The 24,797-nt window shown below is 37.4% G+C and overlaps 1 protein-coding gene and 1 long non-coding RNA gene across 2 annotated transcripts in view; one reads left to right on the plus strand and one right to left on the minus strand.

Annotated features, from left to right (window-relative positions):
- Positions 1-523: 523 nt before the first annotated feature.
- On the minus strand, positions 524-3,592 carry LOC136993191 (uncharacterized). Its single transcript, XR_010885424.1, has 2 exons — positions 3,522-3,592; positions 524-1,865 (listed from the first exon to the last, which is right to left on the minus strand). It is a non-coding gene; the product is annotated as an uncharacterized lncRNA (long non-coding RNA).
- Positions 3,593-21,993: 18,401 nt separating this feature from the next.
- The window catches only part of ERC2 (ELKS/RAB6-interacting/CAST family member 2), a 495,023-nt gene continuing 492,219 nt past the window's right edge, over positions 21,994-24,797 (plus strand). The window contains exon 1 of the mRNA XM_067303579.1: positions 21,994-22,718. Coding sequence (XP_067159680.1) covers positions 22,062-22,718 — 657 coding nt within the window. The 5' untranslated portion in view covers positions 21,994-22,061. The remainder of the gene's footprint in view (positions 22,719-24,797) is intronic.

Genomic DNA, 24,797 nt, shown 5'->3' on the forward strand with positions numbered 1-24,797 from the left:
TAACAGTACTGAGACAGAACTGGTATTAGCAATACTGAGGCAGCTCTGTAAGATATTATTTTTGCACACTGAATCCAAATTAAGCATTAAACTTTTGAAAATCAACATTTCCTGTGCTTTGAAGCATTGTTAGGTAACCCGTATTTTACAGCATTTATCTATTTTCTTACAGATGCAGACTTGCCAACTCTTGAAGTGCAGAAAAAAGAACTACTTCCTGTTTGCTTTTTAGATCAAGTGAATTATTTGTATACAAAACCACGTCCCTTCTTGTCAAGTGTCTCTAGGAACTGTTTTTCTCTGCCCATCATTTCCATGTTTTTGTAACTATTTTAACAGAAAGCTCTTCAGGTAAATACACAGCCTTGAAAAACAACTAGAATTTGCATTCTGATCAGTTAGTCCCATCACTTTGAATGCAGAAAGATATTTGCCCCATATGGTAATATAGTTGAGGTACATAGATAGATACAGTAAGAGTATATCCCTTTCCTGGGGAAATAAAAACCCATCATACACTTACTATGATTTGGATTCCAGCATTGTTTTGAATAGGTGCATATATGAATAAATATTTGCAACAGCAAACACTTTCAACTGGCATTGGATAATGCAACTATAACAATGAAGGGATTATGTTATTTTTAAACATGATTGGTTGAAATCAATTTAATCTGACATGATTTCTAATAGAAAATCCATAAAAGCTGTCCTAATCAGTGATTCTCAATAGTGGTGTATATATAGGTGCATATGTGGGCAAGACAGGAGTAAGATGCAGATTACAATAAGATAACTACAGATATGAAGTTATGTCTTAAAAGCAGTGTCACAACAATGACATTAAGAAAGAGCAGATACAATATATTTGTGAAATTCTGGAGAGGGTAAGATATGAAGTTGCCTTGAAGCTATGGACTGAGGTTGATCAGTTATAATACCTTGGTATCAACAGCAATTAAAGTCATAGAAAATACAACATTGAGAGGAGAGAAAAATGGAAGAGAAAAAAAATGCATTCCATAAGATGAGAAGTCAGTGATAATTTTAGAAAAGCTTCCCCCACTCCCCTTAATACAGAACTAAGTAAATAAAACCTCAGGAGTAATTTTTAATGCCGTTTGCAGTTTTCTGACGAAAAAGGCTTTCAGGCTTCACATAGCAGCTAATCTTCCGCTTTTTCTTTTTTCTGCTATTTTTTTTAACCCAGAAACAAATCTGGATGTCTCAATTACTTTGACAGTTAGGCCAAAATACAGATTTAGATTTCTTTTCTTTTTTCCTGTGTATATATGCACACACAGTAACGGATTTTAGATACCATGTTCTTAAGCACCTGGCTTTGAACGTTTTTGGCCTTCGATGAATAGAGCCGAGAAAGCAATTTAGCCTCGGCAGTTTTACGCAGGCATAGGTGTATTTTTAGGCTGCTGCACAATGAGTAACGCGCTTTCCTTTCAGACATTTGCCGGGTGGGGACGGGAACCCTTGGGTGTGCAAAGAATGGACAGAGACAAATACTCTGAGAAAGCCACAGGCTTGTGGTACGTGTGCTGCCGCTGCTGCCGCTGCTGCTGCCGCTGCTGCTGCCAGGGAGCTTGCTGCTGCCCCCGGCGGCAGGCTGCTCGGCGCTGATGAACACCAGCTCCTCGGGAATGCTGGGAATGTTGAGTCAGGGACTGGCAGTCCAGACAGGCAGGCTCGCAGCTGACTGAGGGAGCCTCGCTGAGGGGCAGAAAGACGAGGGACAGGAGCACACGAGCCTCCCCCGACTGCAGCAGGTCCCCGCTCTTCCTCTCCCCGTAGGTGCTGGGGTGCTCCAGCTCTCCGCGCTGCCGCCTTCCTCCACGCAGATGAGATGTCAGCTAAACGTGATGTTGTAAAATCCATGTGAGGACGAAAAGACAGATGCAATGATTTGAAAGGTGAGAAGCTTACGCGAGAATATGGCCATAACACAGTACTGTAAATTAACTGCGATTAAGGAAATTGTTATATATTGCTTTCTGTAACTGTCTGGTAGCTGAAATTGGAAATGAGTTTGCGGAAGAGGCTTTTTACATTGCTTTATAAATATATTGCAATAAATGGGACCAAGTGCACATCTTATTCTGGTAACAGAGTGCCTCTCCCTACTGAATTGTCAGCCAGACACCTTTCTTGCAATTTCTCCTAAAAGCAGCCATAGGATGCTCATTTTTGTGCCCAGTGTTTAAAAATATTCTTGTTGTTTTTAAAGTTTTCTAGAATAGAATTGATGAGCTTTGGAAATTCCTAGCTTTATAGCTAAATACTGGGTAATGTCTGGTGTTTTAAAAAATTGTGTTGGGGGGGGGAAGAGATTTCTGTTCCCTTTTAGTATCTGGTGAAGGGAAGCCAAAAACTAACAGGATATTGTTTTGCAATTATATAATTAATGAATACTTACTAGGGTTGCTCATTTATGATCCTCTGTGTGTGTGTGTGTATATGTGTGTGGTTTTTGAAGATCATTTTAGGTTGCACAAGAGTGATGCATATGATAAAATCCGTGCATATAGTCATCAAATATACACATATATTTTGCTGGAAGCACTAGAATAGTAGCGTGATGGGAAAGGTTGGTTTTTTTTTATTATTATTAGTGTGTGATTGATTTCTAGGCGGCTACCTGCTAAGCCTTGTGATGGATGGATGGGAATCTATTCCCTTAGCGGCGAACTGATATCTCCCTTTTGACGGACAAACCAACCGACCACTTGCGTTGGCAGATACAAGCTCGCTGCGAATAAGCGCGGCCAATACGCGCAGCCAAGAGGAGGGCAAATCCTACTTGTCAGGGTTAGTTTTCTGGTTGGCTTTTTAAATCAGTGGCTTCACTTTACCATTTGCTTGTTTGGGATTTTTTTTCTTTCTTTTTGCTTTCCCTTCCCCTTCCCGTGCCCCCCTCCCCCGTGTGCGCGTCCAGGGCGGCCGCCTGCCCCCCCCCCCCCCTTCCCGGCAGCCCCGCCGAGACCAGGCCCGTCCCCAACCCCCCCTGCGCGAAGGGCGGGGAAGGGGGGAGCTGCCCCCCTCCATCAAGTGGCTTCATTTCCCTGTGGGGGAGCAGGGCACGGGGAAGATCTTCCCTCGCACGCCTTCCCTCCTCGCCGCCCTGCTCGGGGGCGAGGTGCTGTGGCGGTGCTGACACTGCCCCCCCCCCCCATCCTCCCCGGCCACCTCAGGGAATCGGGGACTCCTGAGCGCTTATTCAGCGGCTCCCCGCAGCCCTGCGGCCGCTCGGGCTGCCCCCCTTCTCGTCGGCAAGGAGCGAGGGAGACCCACCATCTTCCCGGATTCCTGCTCGCTCGCCCCGCTCCCGCCGGGCGACGCCTGTGGCGGCGGAGCGGCGCGTCCAACCCGCCACCTGCGCCGCTTCGGCGCCCCCCCACAGCAACCTCCGTGCGGGGCGAATGGCCTTGAGTAAGGGAAAAGATCCCCCCCTTCCCCTTCCCTTCGCCACAGCTGCTCGGGGTGTGTGTGTGGGGAAGAGCTCGCTCTACCTCGCTGCGGGCCGACCCTCGCGGTCCTACCCGCCGCCCGAGGCGGGGAGGGAGCCGGGCGGCCGGGGCTCCCTCCGGTGCCCGCTGCAGGGCGGGGAGGCGTCGCCCCTCCCCTCCCTTCCCCTCCCCTCCCCTCCCCTCCCGGGCGGGCGGGAACGCCCCAGCCCGCCCCGCTCCCACAGGGCGGCGGCAGGCGCGCGCCGCCGGCGCCTCGCTCCTTTCAACGGCCGCTCGCGGGCTTCAACGGTCGCTCGCCCCCTCGCCGCAGCTGCCCGCGCCGGCGTGCCGCGGGGGAGGTTCCTCCTCACCGCCCCGTTAGCGTGAAAACGCCTTTTCGAGTGCCCCGTGGTTGCTTCACGGGGTCAGGCAGTTTCCCAACTCGCTTTTCTGCTAGTGCTGGCTGGTGTTTTCGTCGCCTAACCTATAGAAGAGCGAAGGTTTTTATAGCCCCCCTTCCACCCCCCGTCCCCTAGTGCCTCACCCACGTGAGCGGTGCCTTTTCAGAGTTCTTCGTTTCCCTGTGTATGAAGGGGAAAAGGTGCTTTTTCAGGTTCTGTTTTTGCATGCACGGGTTGTGTAGTGGTAAGTTTCTCCAGTCCTCTTAAGTGGGGTGTTTCTGTGGGGAAAAGACACGTAAACAAGCTGTCTAGCTGCCTTGAATGCAAGTCTTGGGTGACTGTGTTGAGGTTTCACTCTCCAGCAAAGGTGCGTGAAACTTACTCTTTCTACATTCCCTCAGTGCTTTAGAGAAGCCTTTCCACTGCTGGTATTTTTGTTTGGAAACTGTGTATAAAACAGTCTTAAAAGGCGTCAAGGTGAGTTAGCTATTTCACTTTTCCTAGAGGAAATTGGTGGGAGGAAAAAAAATTAAGGTCTTTATGCTCTCACTTCTTGAGTGCTTCTGGAGGGGAAAGACAGTAATATTTGTCCCAGCATCCTCAGGATTTTTGTCTGTTGCTTCTCCTGCAGTTTGTAGGAGTGATTTTCCGCACTATAAGCGAAGGGAACGACATTCCTTCTTCAGAAGGATTAACAGAATAAGGGCAGTCCTTGAGCTCTGAATTCACAGCTCACGTCGATGGGGTATCGGAACTATGGAGGAATTGTTCGTGTTGTACCTCCAACAAGTACCCCTCAGGCAGGGTAGATATTCAAGTTGAAAACTGGGTTGTTTCTTATTTGTTGTCTTTTGTGGCACTGGCTTCATTTGGTATTATGCCTTGAAATAGTTTCTTTTATCACCACATAGATTGCCACTGCAAGGGGAAGGAGATAATGTTTTGCTGGTGAAAGAGAAAGTGAGGTGTGGACTGTGCTGCTGTCACTCTCTCAGAAGTGCTTTTTTGCTTTTTTTTTTTTTTTTTGAGAGAGAGCAGATGGTAAAAATACTGACTTCAGAAAATAGTTGGAGTAATGATTTTGAAAGGTAGTGCTGATGATTGAAAGGATGTTTCTGTGTTGGAGAATGTGTATTTAGACAGGTTTGGAGGAGAATCAGCTGCCGTTATCTTTAAGTAGCTGCTATTTTAATCTTGCTCAGGTGGTGGGATGATACCTATGTTGATATACTTTCTTCCTGAAAGTGGAAGATGATACTGTCTTCCTCGCTCCGGCATTGAGATCAAGTGCTTTGGTTTTATAATTGGGGGGGATTGCTTCCCCATCCCCCTACCATAAAGAAGGGTTTATAGATACAAACTGTCTTCTCTCTTGAACTAAGATATGTCTCCTCTTCTTCCAGTACCATTGTAGTGGCTTCTTAGTTACTCTGCTTCCCACAAATCAAAGAGGGTCTTGGCATGCCGAGACATCTTTTGTCCTTTCCCAGCCTACTGGGCAAAATGGAGTTCCCTGCCATAGAAATTGTCTCTCTTTGGTCTTCCTGAGCATAGGTCTCCTTTTACCTTCTTCCAGTCAGTATTTGAGTCCATTATTATTAAGGTATGAAACTTTCTGTTGTGTTTAAGCTCCTTTTGGAGGAGTCGCATCTCACCTCCTCTCATGGTTTGTGGGTTCTGCTCCTTCGGCTCCCCTAACCTGCTGATAACCAAATGCTGTGTCACATTCTGGTGAATGGTGGTATAGCTCTTCCTGCCAGTTGCCCCTCCTGTCTGCTGCTGCTCTGAAGGCTGTAGAAAGGTGGCAGTGGAAAGGGGCGACCAATATTCCAAGTAGCCAAATATCAAGTGAGCATACTCAGCCATGTTCGAATGCCAAATCTACCTGATATTCAGAGAATTAGCTATTCAGCCTGTGTGTGTTTGAAAGAGATTGCTCAGGGTGATTTTCTTGCTTTAGGAAGATGAGTCTTGCAGACCTCTGAGGGATGACTAACAAAAAAGAGTGGGTTTTTCCACCCTCAATGAGGGTGAGGCAACCAGCCAGTGTATCTCTTTTAAAGACAACATATGCTCTACCATCTATATCTCTTATAGTGTTTATTATATTTTTATCCACCATGACGCATTTGTTATGTTTTCAGTTTAATTTAAACTGTGAGATCCTTGGGGTAAATAGTGTTTGTGTTTTATTTATTTATTTTAAACTTAAGATTCACCTAGGAAATATTATTGTGATACCAAAATAATTTTTGTAGTGCACCTGCTCATTCATTTGTGACTTTACATTTTTTTCAGATTTGACATTACTTTAATGTATTTTTGCAAAGCAAGTAGTAGTTTTTGGATGATCTTATATGTACTTAGCAATGATGAGTTTGTCTCAACCTACTTATTTTGCAACATTAATACTAGATTTTTAATTTCTACAAAGTCCTGGCAACAGGGCAGGAGTTATTAGAAGTCAAAAGGAGATTATAATTTCTTTTTGAGGGGAGTAGGTGATCAAGGGAAACCTGGAAAATGGATAGGGAAATCTCTAAATGAACTGGGTAGTGCTTCTTCTTTTGGGTGGTACTTTGAAGAAAATGAGAATACAGATCAGCAGAAAAGTCAAATCTTTTTCCACAGCACTTGATTTTTAATTGTTCCCTTTTTTGTTTTATTGTATAAGTGTAGGCTAATGCTTTTTAAAACTATTTTTTTTAAAAAAACAATCCTTTTGAAATAAAATGAAATGGATTTATGTTAGCTTGTCACTGCCCATGCATAAGGTGCAACAAAAAGACGTGGTTTTGTCAGGAAATGATTGTGGGATGTTTGTGGGGTCCAAAAAAGGGTATAAGCGTACGTATCCCGTGTTTGCTTGTATAGGAAAATGTACACATCTGTGTTGAGTTAACAGTGGCTTGAACCTCATCTTTTCAGCTCTGTGCCTTTTTTTTTTTTTTTTTTTTAAATATATGACAGAATACAGGCTTCTGGTAAATTATGATTCTAGGGAGAAGATTAAAATCTTCATAGTATTTCAGTTTCAATGTTACTTTCTCTGTTGTTCTTCTCAGGGAAGACTTGTGATACTGACTTTTGAAATGCCCAGTTTTGGAATGTCTTAAACAGCCAGATTTAGTTTTGGAGTAGTTATAACAACTAGGAACACCAACCTCAACTCCTTTCAGAGGCAGTCTGCCAGGTGCTGTGTTCTGAACAAGGCAAGAACAGTAGCGAAGAAGTAGTCATACCATTTTTGTCCATGGAAACCTGGAATTCCTTCATGATATTACAAGTGTAGGCTTGGTGATGGACAATTTACATGTTTTGAAAATTGAATATTGCTATAATCTCTTTAATTCTCAATAAGAATAATGAGGGAGAACTGTGATGTCAGAATTTCTGTCATTTTAGGATGGCAGGTGGAACGGGCCTAAGAATCTGAGGTCTACCTCAGAGTTTCAAGTTGTGATTGGATGTGTGGGAAGCTGCCTTTATGGATGTTTAGTAATGCTTAAATTTTTCTGAGAACTTCTAAAATCAGGTTTTTGAAAAGATAAAACGTCTAGACTATCAAAAGATTAGCTTAGAAACTCACTTTTACAGTCGCCATTTATTGGAAATGAAGCTTCAAACTAGCTAATATGTGGCTTTATTTTTGTTAAGAATCCCACTTTCAATAGCTATTAGCATATATTTTAAGATTTTTGCTGCTTGTTATGCTCACTGATATTATGGTTTCCCTCTAATAGAAGTCACAGTGCAGCTGTAGAATCTAGCAGCTAATTTCTACAGAAATGGGAAATGAAAGACTTTAGCAAGGAAAATGACTAGAAAGTTTTGTTTTGGAGATAAAACAGTAAAATAAATAAAAAAAATTCATAAATTAATATAAATCTCATTTTTTGATTAAAAAATCTCAAATTGTGTGATAAAGGCCATGAAAAGGTGAAAGGAGTAAAAAGATAAGTGAAAGATAAGTGGTACAGGTACATGTGAAAATGGCATGCACTATAGTTACTGAGATAACTGTGGAGTTGAGGCAGGAAGTCACTAGAGAAAGGAATGTACTATAAACACAGACTACTGTTTGGCTAGCTGGATATAGCATGCATTTTGTTTCTAAGAAAGTGAAAGACATATAAGAAAAGTCTTTGCCACTCCTGAATTTAGTCCAACAGATCACACACTGCACAGAGCATGTATGTGGAGCATTTTGCCTCCAAGTAAATTGTTCAGATTTCTTAGGATGAATGCTGATTTACTGGCCATACTGTTCCATTGGCTTTGAGAGACTAACAGAATGTACTTCAGCGGTCTCATTCTAATTCCTAATGGAGATTTACTGTGTCCAGACTCACAACTGCCATTACTGAGCATCTGACTTGATTGTCTCATCAAAAAGATAATAAACTGAATGAATCTGGAGACCACAGTGCTGTAGTTTCCAGGAGCTAGTTCCTCCTTTCAAATGAGAGTTGAATCTTGTTGGCGTTTGCACTGCTGCTGCTTCTGTTTCCAGTATTGTTAACTCAGCACTTTTCATGGTCAGTAAAATTAATTTACAGGTAATCTGCTAAGATATGTGTAGTATTTCATTATGCATATGTTCTATACAATGTTTGAATCCTTTAATATTTTTATAAAAAGACATAGGGTCTGTATTATTTTTATGACCTTGTGAACTTTGACTTAGTTTTCTTGAACGTGTTCTTTCTCTCAACATACATTGTTGTTGAAATACCATGGTTCTTATCACTTCTGCTCTTTGAACAACTTGGATTAGCATACAAACGTAATATAGTAAAGCATAATTGTTCTTTTTGTTGACCAGTGTCAAATAATAGTTTAAGAAATGGGTACTCTCAGATGCCTCTTTGAAGACATAGTTTGCTGTGTAAAGCATGTTTATTTTTGATAGCTATGTATTGGTAGTCATGATGTACCTTGGCTTTTATTTAGGAACCTTTTTCACAGACCTCACTTGAAATCTGCTCAGACAACTTGTTTTCCTTAATGAAAGCGGTACAATAGCATCTGTCATCAGTATCAGATGTTAACATCAGATGCCTGTAATGACTTCTAACTTGCACCTGTGAATTGGCATGATTATGCTGAGCTAAGATGGGTTCATTGTTGGTGCAAAGGTGGAGGACTGGGTGGTGCTATGAAGTTGTTAATAACCAGAAGTGGTTGGGGAACTGTTTTCAGTCTTTCTGGGGAAAAAAAAAAATTCCAGAAGCGCAATGCCTTCTAAAAGTTCCATGGAGCTCTTTCTTTGCTGATTCAGAAATAATTTGCTAAATCAGTCAGACCACTTACAGAATCTGTGTTCCTTGGAGGACTTTGGTCTAACATGGCTGAGACACAGCCAGATTCATTTTTTTGGCACAATCCTAAAACATGTGTGCATCCTTATTTCCTGTTGAGAAGAAAAGAGATGAGAGATATTCAGCATGCTTATGAATTCTGATGACTTCAAAGCATGCTGAATACACAAATGTATGCTTTTTGTTATGTATTTTAGATGAATATACATAATACTGCTGTTGAATCCAAGAAATGTAAAATGCTGAGTGTACATCTTTAGACCTGCTAAATTTTAAATATCCCAGTATTTAAGTATTTGACGTTTTATCACATCCAATTGAATAGAAAATGTGGGAAATCACACAGGCAATCTTAATAGCTGGTCTTATGGTTATTTTATTGCATTCGTATGGAAAAGGAATTTTATAGTGAAAAAGGAAAATATGGCTTTATCTTGCAAACATCTAAGCCTGTGTTTAATAATATTTGTGGGAGTAGCCCTAGTGAAATCAGTGAAAAATACTCTGTTGTGTAGAAGTATATTTGCATTTTATGCATTTTAAAATTAAAAAAAAATACATTAATATAAATGATAGAATATTGCTAAACATATCTAATGTGAAATTAGACAAATTTACAGTCAAATTTACAGTTAAATTCAGTCAGTTTCCTTCCAAATTATTTTAAATTGCTAGGTTATATTCTTATACAGTATTAATAGCTGCCTCTACTGTGTGTTTAATGTATTTATCGGTTATCAGGTAAACAACCTTATAAGACTATCAATAGGAGTGTTGCCAGTACAGATGCTTCTTGTATGAACATGATTAACAAGTTTTTGGGGGTATTATTTTACCATAGCTCCTGCCTTATTTAAAAAAAAAAAAAAAAGAAGTAATTTTATATCTTGGAATTATTGAAAAACTTACGATGCATCTGAAGTGCAACTTTTCCTATTTTATACTTAATTTGTAAGGAAACACATTTGTTTCATGACTTTTTTCTGTTGTTACTGATCACTTAACTGAGTTAGTTCTGTGACTTTTAGAGCTAATATCTTATAACCTTTTTTGCTATTACATATACCAAAGGGATGGTGTTATAAGACAGTGTTAAAAAAAAAAAAAAGCTTTCTCTCAAAGCAATGTATGTCTTGAAAAAATATATTTTTTATATATATACATATATATTTTATGAAATATAACTTTCACCTCTATTTATGAATCACTTGTTTGTATCACTTTTGAAGATAAAACATGGTCTCTTCATTAGCTGAATTCTAAGAGCTTTTTCTGCAGAGTCTAGATCATCACAGAAGCCATCCCTATTGGTTTCTCATTTCTAAATTTTTTTTTAATGATCTTTATCCTCTCTTTCTTTCTTACATGACAGCATAACAGTTAATGTAACAGAAACTGCTGAAGTACTATTTGTCTTCATAACTAATTGTTGTTTCATCTAGGCACCATTAATCTAAAATATATGAATGGAAAATAGATGCATGCAATTCTTCTTTAGGGAAAAAATTAAGATTATTACTAGAATCACACCATAGTGTAATTAGCATATTAGCATGCATACAATTTGAGATTTGATTTCTTTTTTTTTTTTTTTTTGAATTTGTTCCCCACCTTTCTCACTTCTGATTGAAGAATTTGGACCATAATTTGCTTTGTCAAAGGTTCAGTTTTCCTTGCTCTTAAGCAAAGCAGAAGAAATATGGGCTAGATGATAAACCAGGACAAAATATGAGGTTATAAATGTGAATCAACATCCTAGCTGCACTTTTTATGGTGTAATTGTGTACTCAAAGACAAATTGGATTTCAGCTGGGAAGAAGAAGCTTGGATATTTAAGCATATTATCTTTGATTTAAAATTTGTTTTGTTAGTTTCCATTCCTTTACCCTTCTCTTTTCTTTACCTTTCTACATAATTATAAAAATGGAAATTCCAGCTTAATTCAGTCATCATTTGATTCTTTACCTGTTTTTATAATGAAATATGTATGTAGCATTGCTAGAACCTTTTTTTAATGTGTCTGGAATTCTCTTGTGCCCCTCTTGAAGCTACAGGTGCTCTGCTAAAGGTTCTTTAAAAATTAGGCTTTTGTCCTTTTTGCTACTTTACTAAATATAAATAAGTACTAATATATTGATTAGAACGGGGGAGAAAAAAAGGTGGCTCTTTTGCAGTTTTGAGTTTAGAAATTATAGGAAGAACAAGCCTGGTCTTCACTAGTTCTGGCAGAAAACTTCCAGCTTGTCTCAGATCATGCTTATTTTTAAGCTTTAGCATCTCAATAGAAATGGAAAGGTAATTGAATCTATAGCAAAGACAGTGTTTCTGTAAACTATTAAATAGTCATTGAAATTAAGTAGGTTTTAGCAAAAGTAAAGGCAAATTGTGCTACTCATGTATAATATTTAAGTTAGCCTGAAGGCTGATCTATACTTCTATATTTTAATATTTTTCCCAGAAGGAGACTGTAAATCGTGGTTTGTACAAGTATCAGACTTTAATAGTATGTTCCTTTTAATTAAAAAAACCCTTAAACTGTGAGACTTAAAATGTGGATTTGTTAAAGATGCATTTAAAAGTGACAGGTTTTGATAAACTACTTGAAAATCCAATGAATATTTATCCTTTTGGGTGAAAGTACTTTTTGTGTAAAACAAAGAGAATGAGTTCTGTAAGAGCAAAGTAAACTCAACATTTGGTATGAAATTACTATGGCTGCCCTCAATTCATTTAGTTTTAGGCAAGCTTTAAAAAATGGATTTGCTGTGCTGCATCACAAGCTCCTTTATCCTAGAAAGATGATGTTCAGGTCCAAACTCTGTGGGTTCAGCTCATCTTTCTGAATCCAGATTCTTTGACAGTGTTGCTGAAAAATGTCTGCGTGGATCTATGCTGATTCAAAGAAACCCAGCAGCTTGTTTTGTAACTGTAGTAATTCACCAAATAGTGTCTCTTCTGTTGATTTTATGTACAGGTAGATGTGGATGGTAAATACGTACATTTGGTGATGTCTTGAGCGTGAATAAGAGCATCTCTTGTTTTCTTTTTTCCTTTTCCTTTTCTTTTTGTGGTCTGATTCCCATACCTTAAAAATACATCACAGTCAGGCATGAAATTATTTTAATTTGTCCTACATATTATTCCAGTCATTTAGGGACTTAAGGCAACTTCTAAGACAACTTCATGCTAGCAAAGGAGGAGAAAACTGCCCTAGTATAGATCAAGTTCTTCATTTATATTAATGGGGCCTTTAGGCTGCTTTTGCAAATGAAACTTGGAATTAATAATTTTCCTTAATGTTTTTATTTAATTGTAAAAGGAGAATTTAGAAATAAGAGGAAAAAAGAGGTATCTTTTAAAAATAGTTTTTATTTTTTTCTTTTTAAAATCTTCACTTAATTAACCCTATGTTAAAAAGTCTTTGGATTTTTATATAAAACCTTACATTATGACCTGGAAAAAGAGAGGGAGGAAAGAATGCATATTTTGCCATTTATTTTAATTTTCAAAATTACAATTGAGATGTGAAGAGATGATAATGTGATTTCATGATTAGATATATTTTAGTAAAAACTGTCTTACAGTAACTGTTACAGAGCCTAATTTAATCTGTTTTTCATTAAACTTGAAAACTGAACTAAATTTTAAAGCTAAAAATACTGTTTGTCTAGCTAACCAGGTGTGTGAGGTAGAATAATTCTACATAGAAGACTGAAGTTAAAAAATAGTCTTGCATTGATAAATGAGATTTCTGTTATTGAGGAAAAAAATAACAGTAAGAGGCAAATGCTGAATATTCACGGGAGCACCTGGAAAGCACAATGAATACAGACTAGGTTACAGAATTTAACACACAAAAATGCAGGACGCACCTGCATACTTGCAAAGACTAAAAGAAGTCTTAGAGTTTTTTCTCTGGAAAGACAAAAACTTCCAAAGCCCTTAGAAATATCTTTATATTCTGAAAAGGTCGTCATGGTGCAAGAAAGTTGAGAAGACTCAAAAACTGTAGAGATGCAGACTGGATTTTTAAATGTATATGTTTCTATCCCTTGTTCTTGGTGACTTTTTTTTTCCTTCCAACAAAAGTAGGATCTTAATGCTAAAAGTTTCTGGGAGAGTGGGCAGCTAGCAAAATGATGACACAATAAGCTCATGACTGTGAACTTTCATCAAGTAAAACTGAGGAGGTATTTTACCGAGCATCTTTGAAATTTTGACTTTTAATAACACTCAGCTAACTTCAGTGCTTAATATTTTAAACAAAGGATGATGCTAAGGATCCCTGCTTCTTTGGATTGACCAATAAATCGGAATAAACTTGGATAGAGGTATATACCCTTCACTGGATGACAGTTTGCTTTGCATAGTGTACTTATTTTTGATTGCTACATATTGGCAGATACACTGCACCGTAGCTTTTATAAAGACACAGTGTATCCTCTGGCAAAACCGATGAAAATCACACCTGTTAATTCTACCACTGCTCAGCTAAATAAGCCATATGTATATGTGTGTATATACATATAAATATATATACATATGTATGCATAAAATGTATAAATAAAAATACCATGATCCATCTTCAGACCTTTTAATACTTGATACAATAATAAAAAAAAAAAAATTAAATGCTCACTTCCCTTAACTCAGAAGCCCCAAAGAGGCTTTTTTGTCACCTGCAGGGGGGCAGGAAAAAATTCTTTTAGTGGAACTTTAAGAGATAAAATGTTAAGAATTAGTGTTTCAAAAAGAGACGTGTAATTTAAAAGCTACAAAATAATGGAAGTATCAGTTGATGTAACTTAAATATTACTTTTAATGAAAGCTCAGTTCTAATTAATATTTAGCATTAAAAGTGTTTTAGAACTTTTTGTCCCTAACATTGTATTAAGAGAGATGTCAGTGGTTTGAAAAATCGCAGGAGTGTTCTATCTCTACTGAACACTAGCCTTATTAAAAATGTGAAACTCCTTTTTTTTTTTAAAAAAAAAAAAGAAAAATTAAAAAGGCATTATTGTCTCTTTACTGAAATTTACTTGAGAATAATGTAATTGATAATCCTGCTAATTCAGTCAGGATGTTGTTCAAAATTCTTAATACTTGCATTTTAGGCAAATATTTTTTGTTGGAGTGTTTTGATCACATGATAAGCGTTAATCGCTGTCACTGAACCTGACAACAAAAGAATGTCTGACAACTTTATTTTCTATGTGTGTGATCAGATGCACATTCAGCAACCATTCCTCCTTTCTCCTTTATATACTATTTCTTTTGTATTAAATAGAAATGAAAGCCAGGAAGGTGTGGTGAGCTTATTCTCGTGAGGTGATAAATGCCCTTTCTTTCATTTAGCATTAATGGGCATTGATTGACATCACCAGCTTGCGAGATCAAAACAGACCTTATAACTAACTTTATTCAAAACCTTATCTGTACTATTTTTCTGGCTACAGCAAAGTAGAATGCAATTTCTGAAATTAATGCTTATTGATAGGTAAGAGATTTATTGTACAGACTGCAGTAAAAACTTGTATTTACATTAGAAATGCAGATTTAGGACACTCTAAAGAACCTAAATGAAGATACTGTCACTTTTAGTGATGTCATGCTGTATTTTTTTCACCTTTTAATAAACAGTTGAGTAATAGGAAGAAATGGATGGGATTCTCTTACTACGATTAAAAAATGGAAAACAATATCATTTGATCAATCTGAGCATGATAAGTAGGAAAAAATGCTGTGTTCTTTACTTTTAATAAAAACAGCAGAGGGTTTGTAATAACCCTATATGAACCAGCATTTTGTTCATTACCTTTTGTTATTACATTAAAATAAGACATGCCATGCTGCTCAGATTTATGATGAAATGAAGCATACTGTACAATAGACTTTGATTTTTCCATATCTAATTTGCATCAGTTTTGGTTTTTAAAACAATATAAACAATGAAACATGCAAAGAAAAGAATATTCTCTTTTATGGGGATGTGTTGAGCCATTGTTAAAGTAGGGGAAAAAAACAAGAGAAAACAAGAGAATGTGCCGAAATATCTCTTGCTCTTGTCCACCACTATTAAAAAAACAAACAAAATCTTTTGACCACAATGCTGTTTTTGGTGATAAGAGAGTATTTAAATAATGCCTTTATATAATTAAAAAAAATCATACTGTTTGCCAAGGCATAACAGAACTTTTGTCGTCTTTGTGAGTCTTCTTCCTTTTGTGATGTCTGAAAATGCAGGGAAGATAAGTCCTAGTGGAGAATAGAGGAGCGTATGTTCTACATCCTCTCCTAGTTCTTTTATTTTCTTGTTTTCAGTTTATACTTGGGAAATTGTAGAGAACTAAATAGTTTTAGGAAGTCATTGAGTATATTAAAAATCAGACTGATAATTTCTGCACCTAGCTGTCACTGCATTATTTGGGGAAGGGTAGCAGTGAGGAAGGGGTTCTCTTTAAATTTTGAATAGTATTACAAATATTTGAGCTCCTGGCCATGTGAATATTGGCAAGAAGTTCCACAAAGCTATTAAGTCTGGCTAATATCCAAACTTACTGCTGACCAGGGGAGAAAGAAAAACTAAAATTGGGCCTGAGCTTTCTGTTGATTTTGTTTTTGCTTTTTTGTTTTGTTTTGTTTCTGTTTTTTGTCTGTTTTTGTTTGTTTGGTTTTTGTTTTCCTCCATTCTCTATATTTTGGTCACTGTTTTGCCCCACTATGCCTTCCACAGTCAGCATTTGAGACACATTGTCACAGAGTCAGGAAGTAGCTCCATGTTAAAATACTAATCATCAGTTAATGGTAAGGAAACTAACTTTTCTGAGCGCTGTGCTGAACTTTATGAACCTCATAATGTGTCCCCCTCTGAGAAGAGAAAGGAGGAAGAGAAAGGAGGAAGAAATCAAGTCTTTTTATACTTTGCTAAAGATGATCGGCTACTGTTAATAATATAAAGAATGGTTTCTGTACGGTTAATTTAAATTTTGTGGTCAGTTGTGTCTATGGCCTGTAGTCAGTATGCTTTTAAAGGATAGTTTGAACATTTGCTTGTGTTGTGTTTTCTATCCTGGGAATATCTCATTAAGTAACACTTGCTACATTTTTGTCTCTGGCTATATATCTAATTACTGAAAATTTTCTACATTTCTTGGTGTTTTACAATATATATATATTTTTAAATAAAGTTAAATCTACTGTTGAATTAGCCACACTGCACTCTGTCTAGCAGCTGCCTGTTAGTGAAACCTCTTATGAGGAACTGGTGAGAACTCTGTATTTGCTGTTGCTACATGAGGAATTGGTAGCAAAGCTCACTGTTGTGTGTCTTTGTTTGTTTGTTTTTTTTATGGCCTGTACTATCTGATCTGAGATTGCTGGGCTACTTATGCCAAAACATTTTACAGGAGATGTGGAATGTAACAACATTTCCACTATTGTAATTTTTCTGAATTTAATGAAGCAGGAGTTTCATCCTTTTTCATTAAAATGTATTCAGACAGCACATGTTTTTGTTTGGCAAGATGTAGTTTCCATTCTTTTTGAACCATCATGTTTCACAGAGCTCAGGGACAGGCAAAATAGCTCCCAGTGTATTCTGAGACTAAATTACAGTGCTTGTGTGCAATTTTTTTGACTTATTATGAAACAAAAGATTAACAGGCCTAGTGTAGAAAATCCCTCACTTGCTTTGAATTCTGTGGTACTGATTTGTTTAAATAGTTTCTTAACAAAATTAATAGTGTTTTTTTGTGTCAGAGTATATAATCAGTGGGAAAAAAAACAAATTCTTGGGTTTTGTGAAGACAATATTTTTTCAAGGAAATTGTAATTATATAAAATGTATAATGCATGGGAAAAATAGATAAAGTGAAGGAGACCTTATATTAGAATCATATGTTTTAAGTCTATATAAAAATAGATAGTTAAAGGCAAATACAATAAACTGTGATTCTTAAGTAATGTGGGCCCTTGATGTTATGGTCAGCAGATTGCAGGTGATGAGATGAAGAGGAAGTCTTGAAAATAAGCTAAGCCTAATTTAGAACAGCCATCAGGAAGCAGTTTATCCTGAAATAGGCTGTTTTTTATTTGCTGGGATTTTCAGGGCTGATGAGAGAGTTGGGGGGGGAGCCATAGTGTCACCCCCCCCGAGAATACATGCTTAAATCTCCAAATCTTTTTATATACTTTTGCTCACAATACAAAATATTTAAAATCACAATTGTGATGATTCGTTTGTAAAAGTCATACAATATGTATGCTGAACAGTATTTTTAAAGTAGGAAAATGTTGAGACAAGTAAATGAGTATCTGGGTTTTTTTTAGTACCATCAAATTGATTTGGATTTTAAAACTCAAAATAACCATTTCAATTATTGGAAAATGTGACTGTAATTTATACTAAGTGGGTATGTGCTCTGTCCTAGACTAGAATGAAAGAATGTGGGGGACCTTTTCTCTCCAGAGAAAATTTGAAGGAACTATAATCTTCATGAGCTAGTTTATATCGCTGTATTGGAACTGCTTTATACTTGCTACTGCAAAATCTGCAGCTTCTCTGCTTCTGTCAATAGGAATTGTGGCAAGTGAGTCTCTGTAGTTGTGGCTTTTGTCCGTATAGCGCTCTCCCCTCCCCAAAATACCTGAGATTCTTAAGTTTCCCACAAACTCCATTTATCTTCCTCTCCAACCCTCACACTATGGCACTACACTGGTTTTGTTTTAGTTTACCAAAACCATCCTTGAAGTATTAGGTAAAAAAGAATTGCTTTAGAGTAATTAAATTTTTTGCTCACAGATTAAAATCGCAGTATAAAAGGAATCTCGTTTCCAAGATCAGAATCATCTAGGTGTCTCCTTCCCACCCTTAGCCCAACTAGAATGGCTCTGTGCCAGCAGGTTCTATAGCAAGAGAAGGAGAAGGGATCTTTTCTCTTCCTTTCCGTTTTTCTCCAAAGTGTAGATTATGATTTCTGTGGCAACTGCTGAGGCCCTGAGGCTGATGCTGTCTCCTATTGTCTCCAAATCCCGATGCATTGAGACACATAGTAAATCTTCCGAAGGCTAGGCTCTGTGAATAGGTGATGAAGAGCGGAGAGCTATGTAGGTGCCTTTCTCCCTTCTACCATGAAGCGATGGTACATGACTTCTACTGTGTCCAGACTTATCATAGCCATAGGTGAAGGCTTAAAGTTTATCCTTAAGATGCATATACTTCCAGGCAAAAACACACTTTTATGTGCATTTTTTCAAGCTGTTTGCAAGAAAACCAATCTGTACAACTCAGATTATAGTAGGTAATGAACTGCAAATGAAAATAGAGGTGAACTGTAAGAATTTCTCTAAATCAGGGTTTTCAACCTCTGGTCTATACTTCTGGTCTACAGTCCATGAGCTATCCTTAGAGGCCCAAGAATGTAAAAAATGCAAGGATGTTGTCAGTGTGCTTCCACTTTCTTTACAGAGGTCTGCATCTTGATTAGAAAAATTTTCAGGGGGAAAAAAAAATAATTGAAAATGCTGTAGCAGTAATAACTTTTTTTTTGGTTATTCTGTACTTCTATCTTCTTACTGCTTTCAGAGTTTTCATAGAGATGTAAAAGTTACACTATTAAAGCAGATTGTGAACATTATTAAAGTCCAGAGTAAGGTTAGCTTCTCTTTGGATGAGGGACGCTGATGCCCTTTTTTATTAGGGATTGATGGTAAGCATTAGAGGGCTAACAAAGACTAAAGTTACCATTCTCTGATATGAGAACTGCTCTTCTCAAAACTTCAGGCAAGCAGGAGAAAGAAGATAGTTTAACCACAACTAAGAAAGCTTAACAAGGCAAAACAAGTACCTAAAAATACACATCGGCGATGTAAACAGAAGGCTAAGTGGGATAGAAAATGACTCAGAAGTATTTATCAGATGTTGGCAATAGAAGGGGAAACTGGTACTGTGGTATGCTGTAAAGATACCTCTGTTTTAGAGGATCAAGAAACCTGCTCTCCCCCGTATCTCAGGTCTGCTGCATCTATATGTTTAATTGTATCCAGTTTAAATGGGTGTTAGCAGCCATTATTCCAGAAATCTAGGTTTTTCACCAGCCCAGGCTTTTTGTTGGGAGAATTGTACCAGTCTGGAAGGCAGTTCCTTTTGCTGAGGAGCTGCCGTGAGCCATGGGAAGGAAAATGCAGTTCAGCTCAGATCTCATATAAGACCCTCTTTGAACAGCTACAGAACTTTTACAGGGAACAAGAAATAGCCAAGGATGGGCTTCCCAGAGTGTATTACAAATAATGTTATTTGGCCAGAGGATGATCGGCACTTGAGAGTTAGGGTAAGCAATGGTATTGTCCCCAGTCACCATGAGATACTGTTTTTCACTGATCAATCCATTAAAGTTGAGATGTCAGAAAAGCTCCACCAGTCTTTTTGTGAAACAAATTGTGGGCTTGTTCTTGAATACCGGATGACAGCTGAAAATGGGGGAAGATATGGATACTCATACTATGATTAAAATGTCCAAATGTGAACATGTAAATTGGCAAGTGACATCTGGTTCCTTTAAATATGTTCCGTATAGCTGGAAGCTTCCAGAGGTTTTCAGGGCTCAAGAACTTGGCCCAGGCTTTTACCTCTAGAATTAAAAAGGTACTCATGTTTTTTAAGGGTTATGTCGTCCAGAAGCAGAAAAGAGTTGCTAGAGTGTAATTTCATATCTATAATTTCTTCCTAAATGGTTAAAAATTACATTTTCTCATTGAAATGGATACCTCTGCTTTGCTTTATACAGCTGAGTTGTTTGTACATAGTGAAAGTGCCAATGTTTTGTGACAGAATTGCTTGTCTTGTTAATCTAGTTTGTATGGAACAATGTTTTGTTAGCTCGTTTGATCCATTTTGCCAAGGGCAGTGTTTGCACTGAAGTGAATTACTTTTAATGGAGCAGCCTGGGTGTGGTACAAATGGTTCAGTGCTTCCAAATTATCAATGTTGAATAAATACCACACCTTTGTATCTCTGCCCAGTGTCCACAGTGGCGTTCAAAACATTTCAGTGTAGTGGTGTGCCTTCCACCTTTGAAACACATGGATCTTGACACACCTCTTGGGAAAGAGGTGAAAATTCACCAGAATGGCTGCTGATGTGTAGTAGTAGCTGAAACAAGTTGAATAAGTCAAAACATCTCAGCCAGTTCAGATGCATGCTAGTAATTAAAATGAAACAAGTGCTTTAGACTATGCTGGCTGTTAAACTTACTGAAAACCTAGCATATACCAAGCAATTCTTAGAATTCTTGTAAGCCACTTGGGGTATGTTTGCATGGGATAATGAGGTGTCAGTGGAGAAGAGAAGTTTTGCCAGGAGAGAACTGTCTGTGTAGACATAGCATGTTTCCTGTTTGCTGACATCATTACTATCAGTAATGTTTTATGCTAAAATTTTTTATAAGGATTTAGTTTACTAGAGATTGTTAATAAAACTGATATTAAAACTTCCTTCTCCCTGCCCCGACTCGACACTTTTTCAGAACGATTGTAGAACAGATGTTTTATAGCACTGGGAAACAAAGTATCTAGAGATAATGAGGATGCCTTGAGGGAATGGTTAAAAATTACTGAATTTAACTGAATCCAACTTTTGCTCTTCCTCTAATTACCTTCGAAACAAATGGTATTCGATCTGGTTAATCACCACCAGTTTAATTAATTTCACCAATCTCTTGAAACAGTCAGACTTGTTTAAAAAATCAGGAGGCCTAATCCTAGAGTCCTGTGTATATATTGATATTTATGATATATAATGGTGATAAATTCATTCAAAACTTGGTAAATATATAATAATAGTATTGAAGAATTCGATAATGGGAAGAACATCAGATCCACATTTATCTGTTTTGTTTGAGGGTAGATCTACCAAAGTGATAGTATGATATCCAAAAGAAAAAGTGTATGTGACAAGCCCTCTTTTTCTAAATGAAAACCTAGATTATTTATTATATAGCCGCCTTCTGGGAAGCTGATTAACAACAAATATTAGCAAGCTTGTATTTCATTAAACAAATAATACTGTATTGTAATACTACATTATAATTGCCTAGAAGGAAATATTCATTCAAATTAACTTGTTTTATTGTTAATTTATCTTACTAAAGTATGCTTCTAATGGTTAAAGCTGAACTATTAGAAACAGTTTGTTTCCTCCCTCCTTTTTTTCCTATCCCCAAACCCCTTTATTAATTCAAACACAGATAAAAACCCTACCCTCTTCCAATGTTCTGTCTTAATGATTAGAGGGGAAAAAAAGATAGTTGATGAATTACTACTTTCACACTATGTTTTGAAAATATGATTTCTTGTTTTAGGTAGTTCTCAATGTAGACAACAGCTAATTTTTTTTCTTTATATAATTTCATGTAGTCAGTCATTTAAGTCCGTTCCATATGTCGGCTAAAATACATTTTTGGGGCTCATGGTGATTATTGAGCTTTTTTTGCACAGTCAAAGTGTTCAGGAAAGAAATGTTCAGTCTTTTTTCTGAATGAAATCTTAAAATGCATTTTTTAACTAGTCATCCTAAATGTAGAACATACTATAAAATTTATTTTTAAAGTAATTACTGTAAGACCTGGGGTACTTTTTTTTCCCCTGATATATGCAGATTACTTTATTCACTGTAAACTTGTTTTCTAAGATGAAGGGAAAGAGTTTTTGTACTTATATATATATTTTTCTCTCTCCTAGGTTTTTGAGTTTGGAGGAATAACAGATTTTTGTCTACGGGAAGAATGCAGTGAAACTGCCAATATTTCTAGCTGGAATTATAGATTTGATATTCAACTTTAGTGTTACTAATTTCTTATTACATAGTACCTCAAAGTAGAAGAAAAATGTATGGAAGTGCAAGAACAATCAGCAACTTAGAAGGAAGTCCCTCCAGGTCTCCTCGTCTGCCAAGATCTCCTCGCCTGGGCCACAGGCGAACAAATAGCGGAGGAGGAGGAGGAACAGGTAAGACGCTCTCAATGGAGAACATCCAGTCCCTTAATGCAGCCTATGCAACATCTGGACCAATGTATCTGAGTGACCACGAAGGTGTAGCTTCTACTACTTTCCCAAAGGGCACAATGACTCTTGGAAGGGCTACAAATCGAGCTGTATATGGTGGTCGAGTCACAGCTATGGGGAGCAGTCCTAATATTGCTTCAGCTGGACTTTCCCACACAGATGTCCTTTCTTATACTGATCAGCATGGAGGTCTGACCACATCTTCACACCATCATCACCATCAGGTTCCTTCGATGCTGAGACAGGTTAGAGATAGTACTATGTTAGACCTGCAGGCTCAGCTTAAGGAACTACAGAGGGAGAATGATCTTCTCAGAAAAGAACTAGATATTAAGGACAGCAAGCTGGGATCCTCCATGAATAGCATCAAAACTTTCTGGAGTCCTGAGCTAAAGAAAGAGAGAGTATTGAGGAAGGAAGAAGCAGCCAGAATGTCAGTTCTTAAAGAGCAAATGAGAGTTTCCCATGAAGAAAATCAGGTAAGTAATGCTGAAAGTTTCTTTCTATTGCTTTACAGCTGAGCACTTGATATTTTGCTTATGATACCATATCCTGTGCTGGAACAAGTCTGACAACAACAACAAGAATTGTATGTCTTGATTTATCTGCCTCTGGCTGCTAACAGTAGGAAAGCATACTAATAAGAATCTAGATGCAGGTTATAATTTCCTTGACGCACCATTCTTTCACATTATAGCTGAGGAGAATGATTGTTTGTTACTGCCTGTTTTCTTATTTGTGAGTCTTTCTGTACTGCTTTTTGCAGCGACAGTCGAAATGCATTCCACAACCTTTTCTGAAGAGGTAAACGAGCCACTTCTGCAAATGCATGAATGAAGATGCACAGGCGTATTTTGTATGAGCTACATAGGGATTTATATGCCCTCTTTTCATTAAAGTTAAAAGAAGATATGCTATTAAATCTCCAAATGTAAAATTTTAGAATTCTGCATGCTTCAGAATGAAGTTGAATTTTTGTTTTCATCTACATTTTTATAGTCCTGTGTCTTGTAAAATGAGTGGCTTGTAAATATGTTTTTCAAGTACTTGTATTCATGATATAATTACTAATATTTTCTTTCCCAAAGCTATGAAAAGATTTAACTCATTTAATCTGAATGAATAAAGCTATAATGTCAAGCTTTGTGAGAGTCTATGCTATTTCACAAAGCTATATATAAACCAGTGGCATAGATTAAAAAAAAATTCTCATATTGCAGGCTCCACACTCTTTTTGATTGGTGGTCATATTGTAAAGCTACTCCTTTTTAGACTTAACTTTCCTCTGACAAAAACACAATCCTATGTTTCTCGCACTTACAAATCCCCAATCTAAACTTCTTCACTGGCTGGCAGGCACAACAATTGAAATTTTTAATCTTTCTGCTGAGTGTCTGGTCATCAGTGCTTCTCACCAAATTTCCCAGCTCTTAAATATTTAGTTACATGACATACCTGTGAAAGTAATGTGTGCCTGGTCTTGATTGATACCAGTTATTCCAGTGGGAAACTGACTGAGGAAGCAGGAATTCAGTACAGTGAATTAATATTGTTCATGTATAATTCAGGTATCCAGACTGACAGTAGTAGGTATCGAAAACATGTTTGGTGGAGGTTCTGCTTTTTTCAAGAGCCCCGTTGGTGAATTCCTAATCTTAGATGTTGGTGTCACCTTAACAGAAGAGGAAATGTTATAGTAACGGAATTCTTGGACTTGAAGATACAAAGCAGAGATCAAGATGAACTTCACATAAACATAGATTAAGTTTTGTAAGGAGGACCCTTCCATTTTTCATTATGCTCTTTAAATCGTAACTGAGATAATTTATGTATAAAGCTTATTTTGTACCACATCAGAGAATAGTAGAATCTGCATGAAACAACAATCAATCAAAAAGTGGGCCCGTTCAGCAATGAACTCTCCTTATGAGATACCAACCCAGCAGTGAGTGGGAGTTGATGCAGCTAAAAGCAGGTGATGATGTCTTTTCTGCTTCTGTGTCAGAAGATTTCTTCATCTTTCTGACCTGTCACTCTTTCCATTGATGAATTTCCTCTGGGGTGTCAAATACAGAGAAACTGGATCTGTCCATTGTAATGTCTCTAAACGTTTATAGTTTAGAATGGATTCTATGCAATATTAGAAACTAATTGCTTTAAAGAACACATCGTTTCTACTTCAGAATGAACCACTGATTTTTCAGAGGCTGGAAGGATAGTCTGAAGAAGTACCATTCATGTATTTACTCTGCTTGTATACTCTATCAAGCTTACTGGTCTTTGTCACCATTTGAAACAGGGTATTGGCTAAAAGAAACTTTGATATGACCCATGTGCAGTTATACCGCATGACCAATTTGAAGACATATCTCTTTATCAAAAATTTTGGATTTTTTTATAGTCCTGTAATGCAGTTTGATAGTTTGAAGGTCTGACTGTGCTGAAATAGAGAGACCTTACTTCTCACTTTTTCTACAATGAGAATTTGTGTAATTACACACTCTTTTCATAGTGAAATAATGTTTCTTAGTGAAATACCACATTATCATCTTCTGTTT

Source organism: Apteryx mantelli, chromosome 12, assembly GCF_036417845.1.
Source record: "Apteryx mantelli isolate bAptMan1 chromosome 12, bAptMan1.hap1, whole genome shotgun sequence".
Lineage (NCBI taxonomy): Eukaryota > Metazoa > Chordata > Aves > Apterygiformes > Apterygidae > Apteryx > Apteryx mantelli.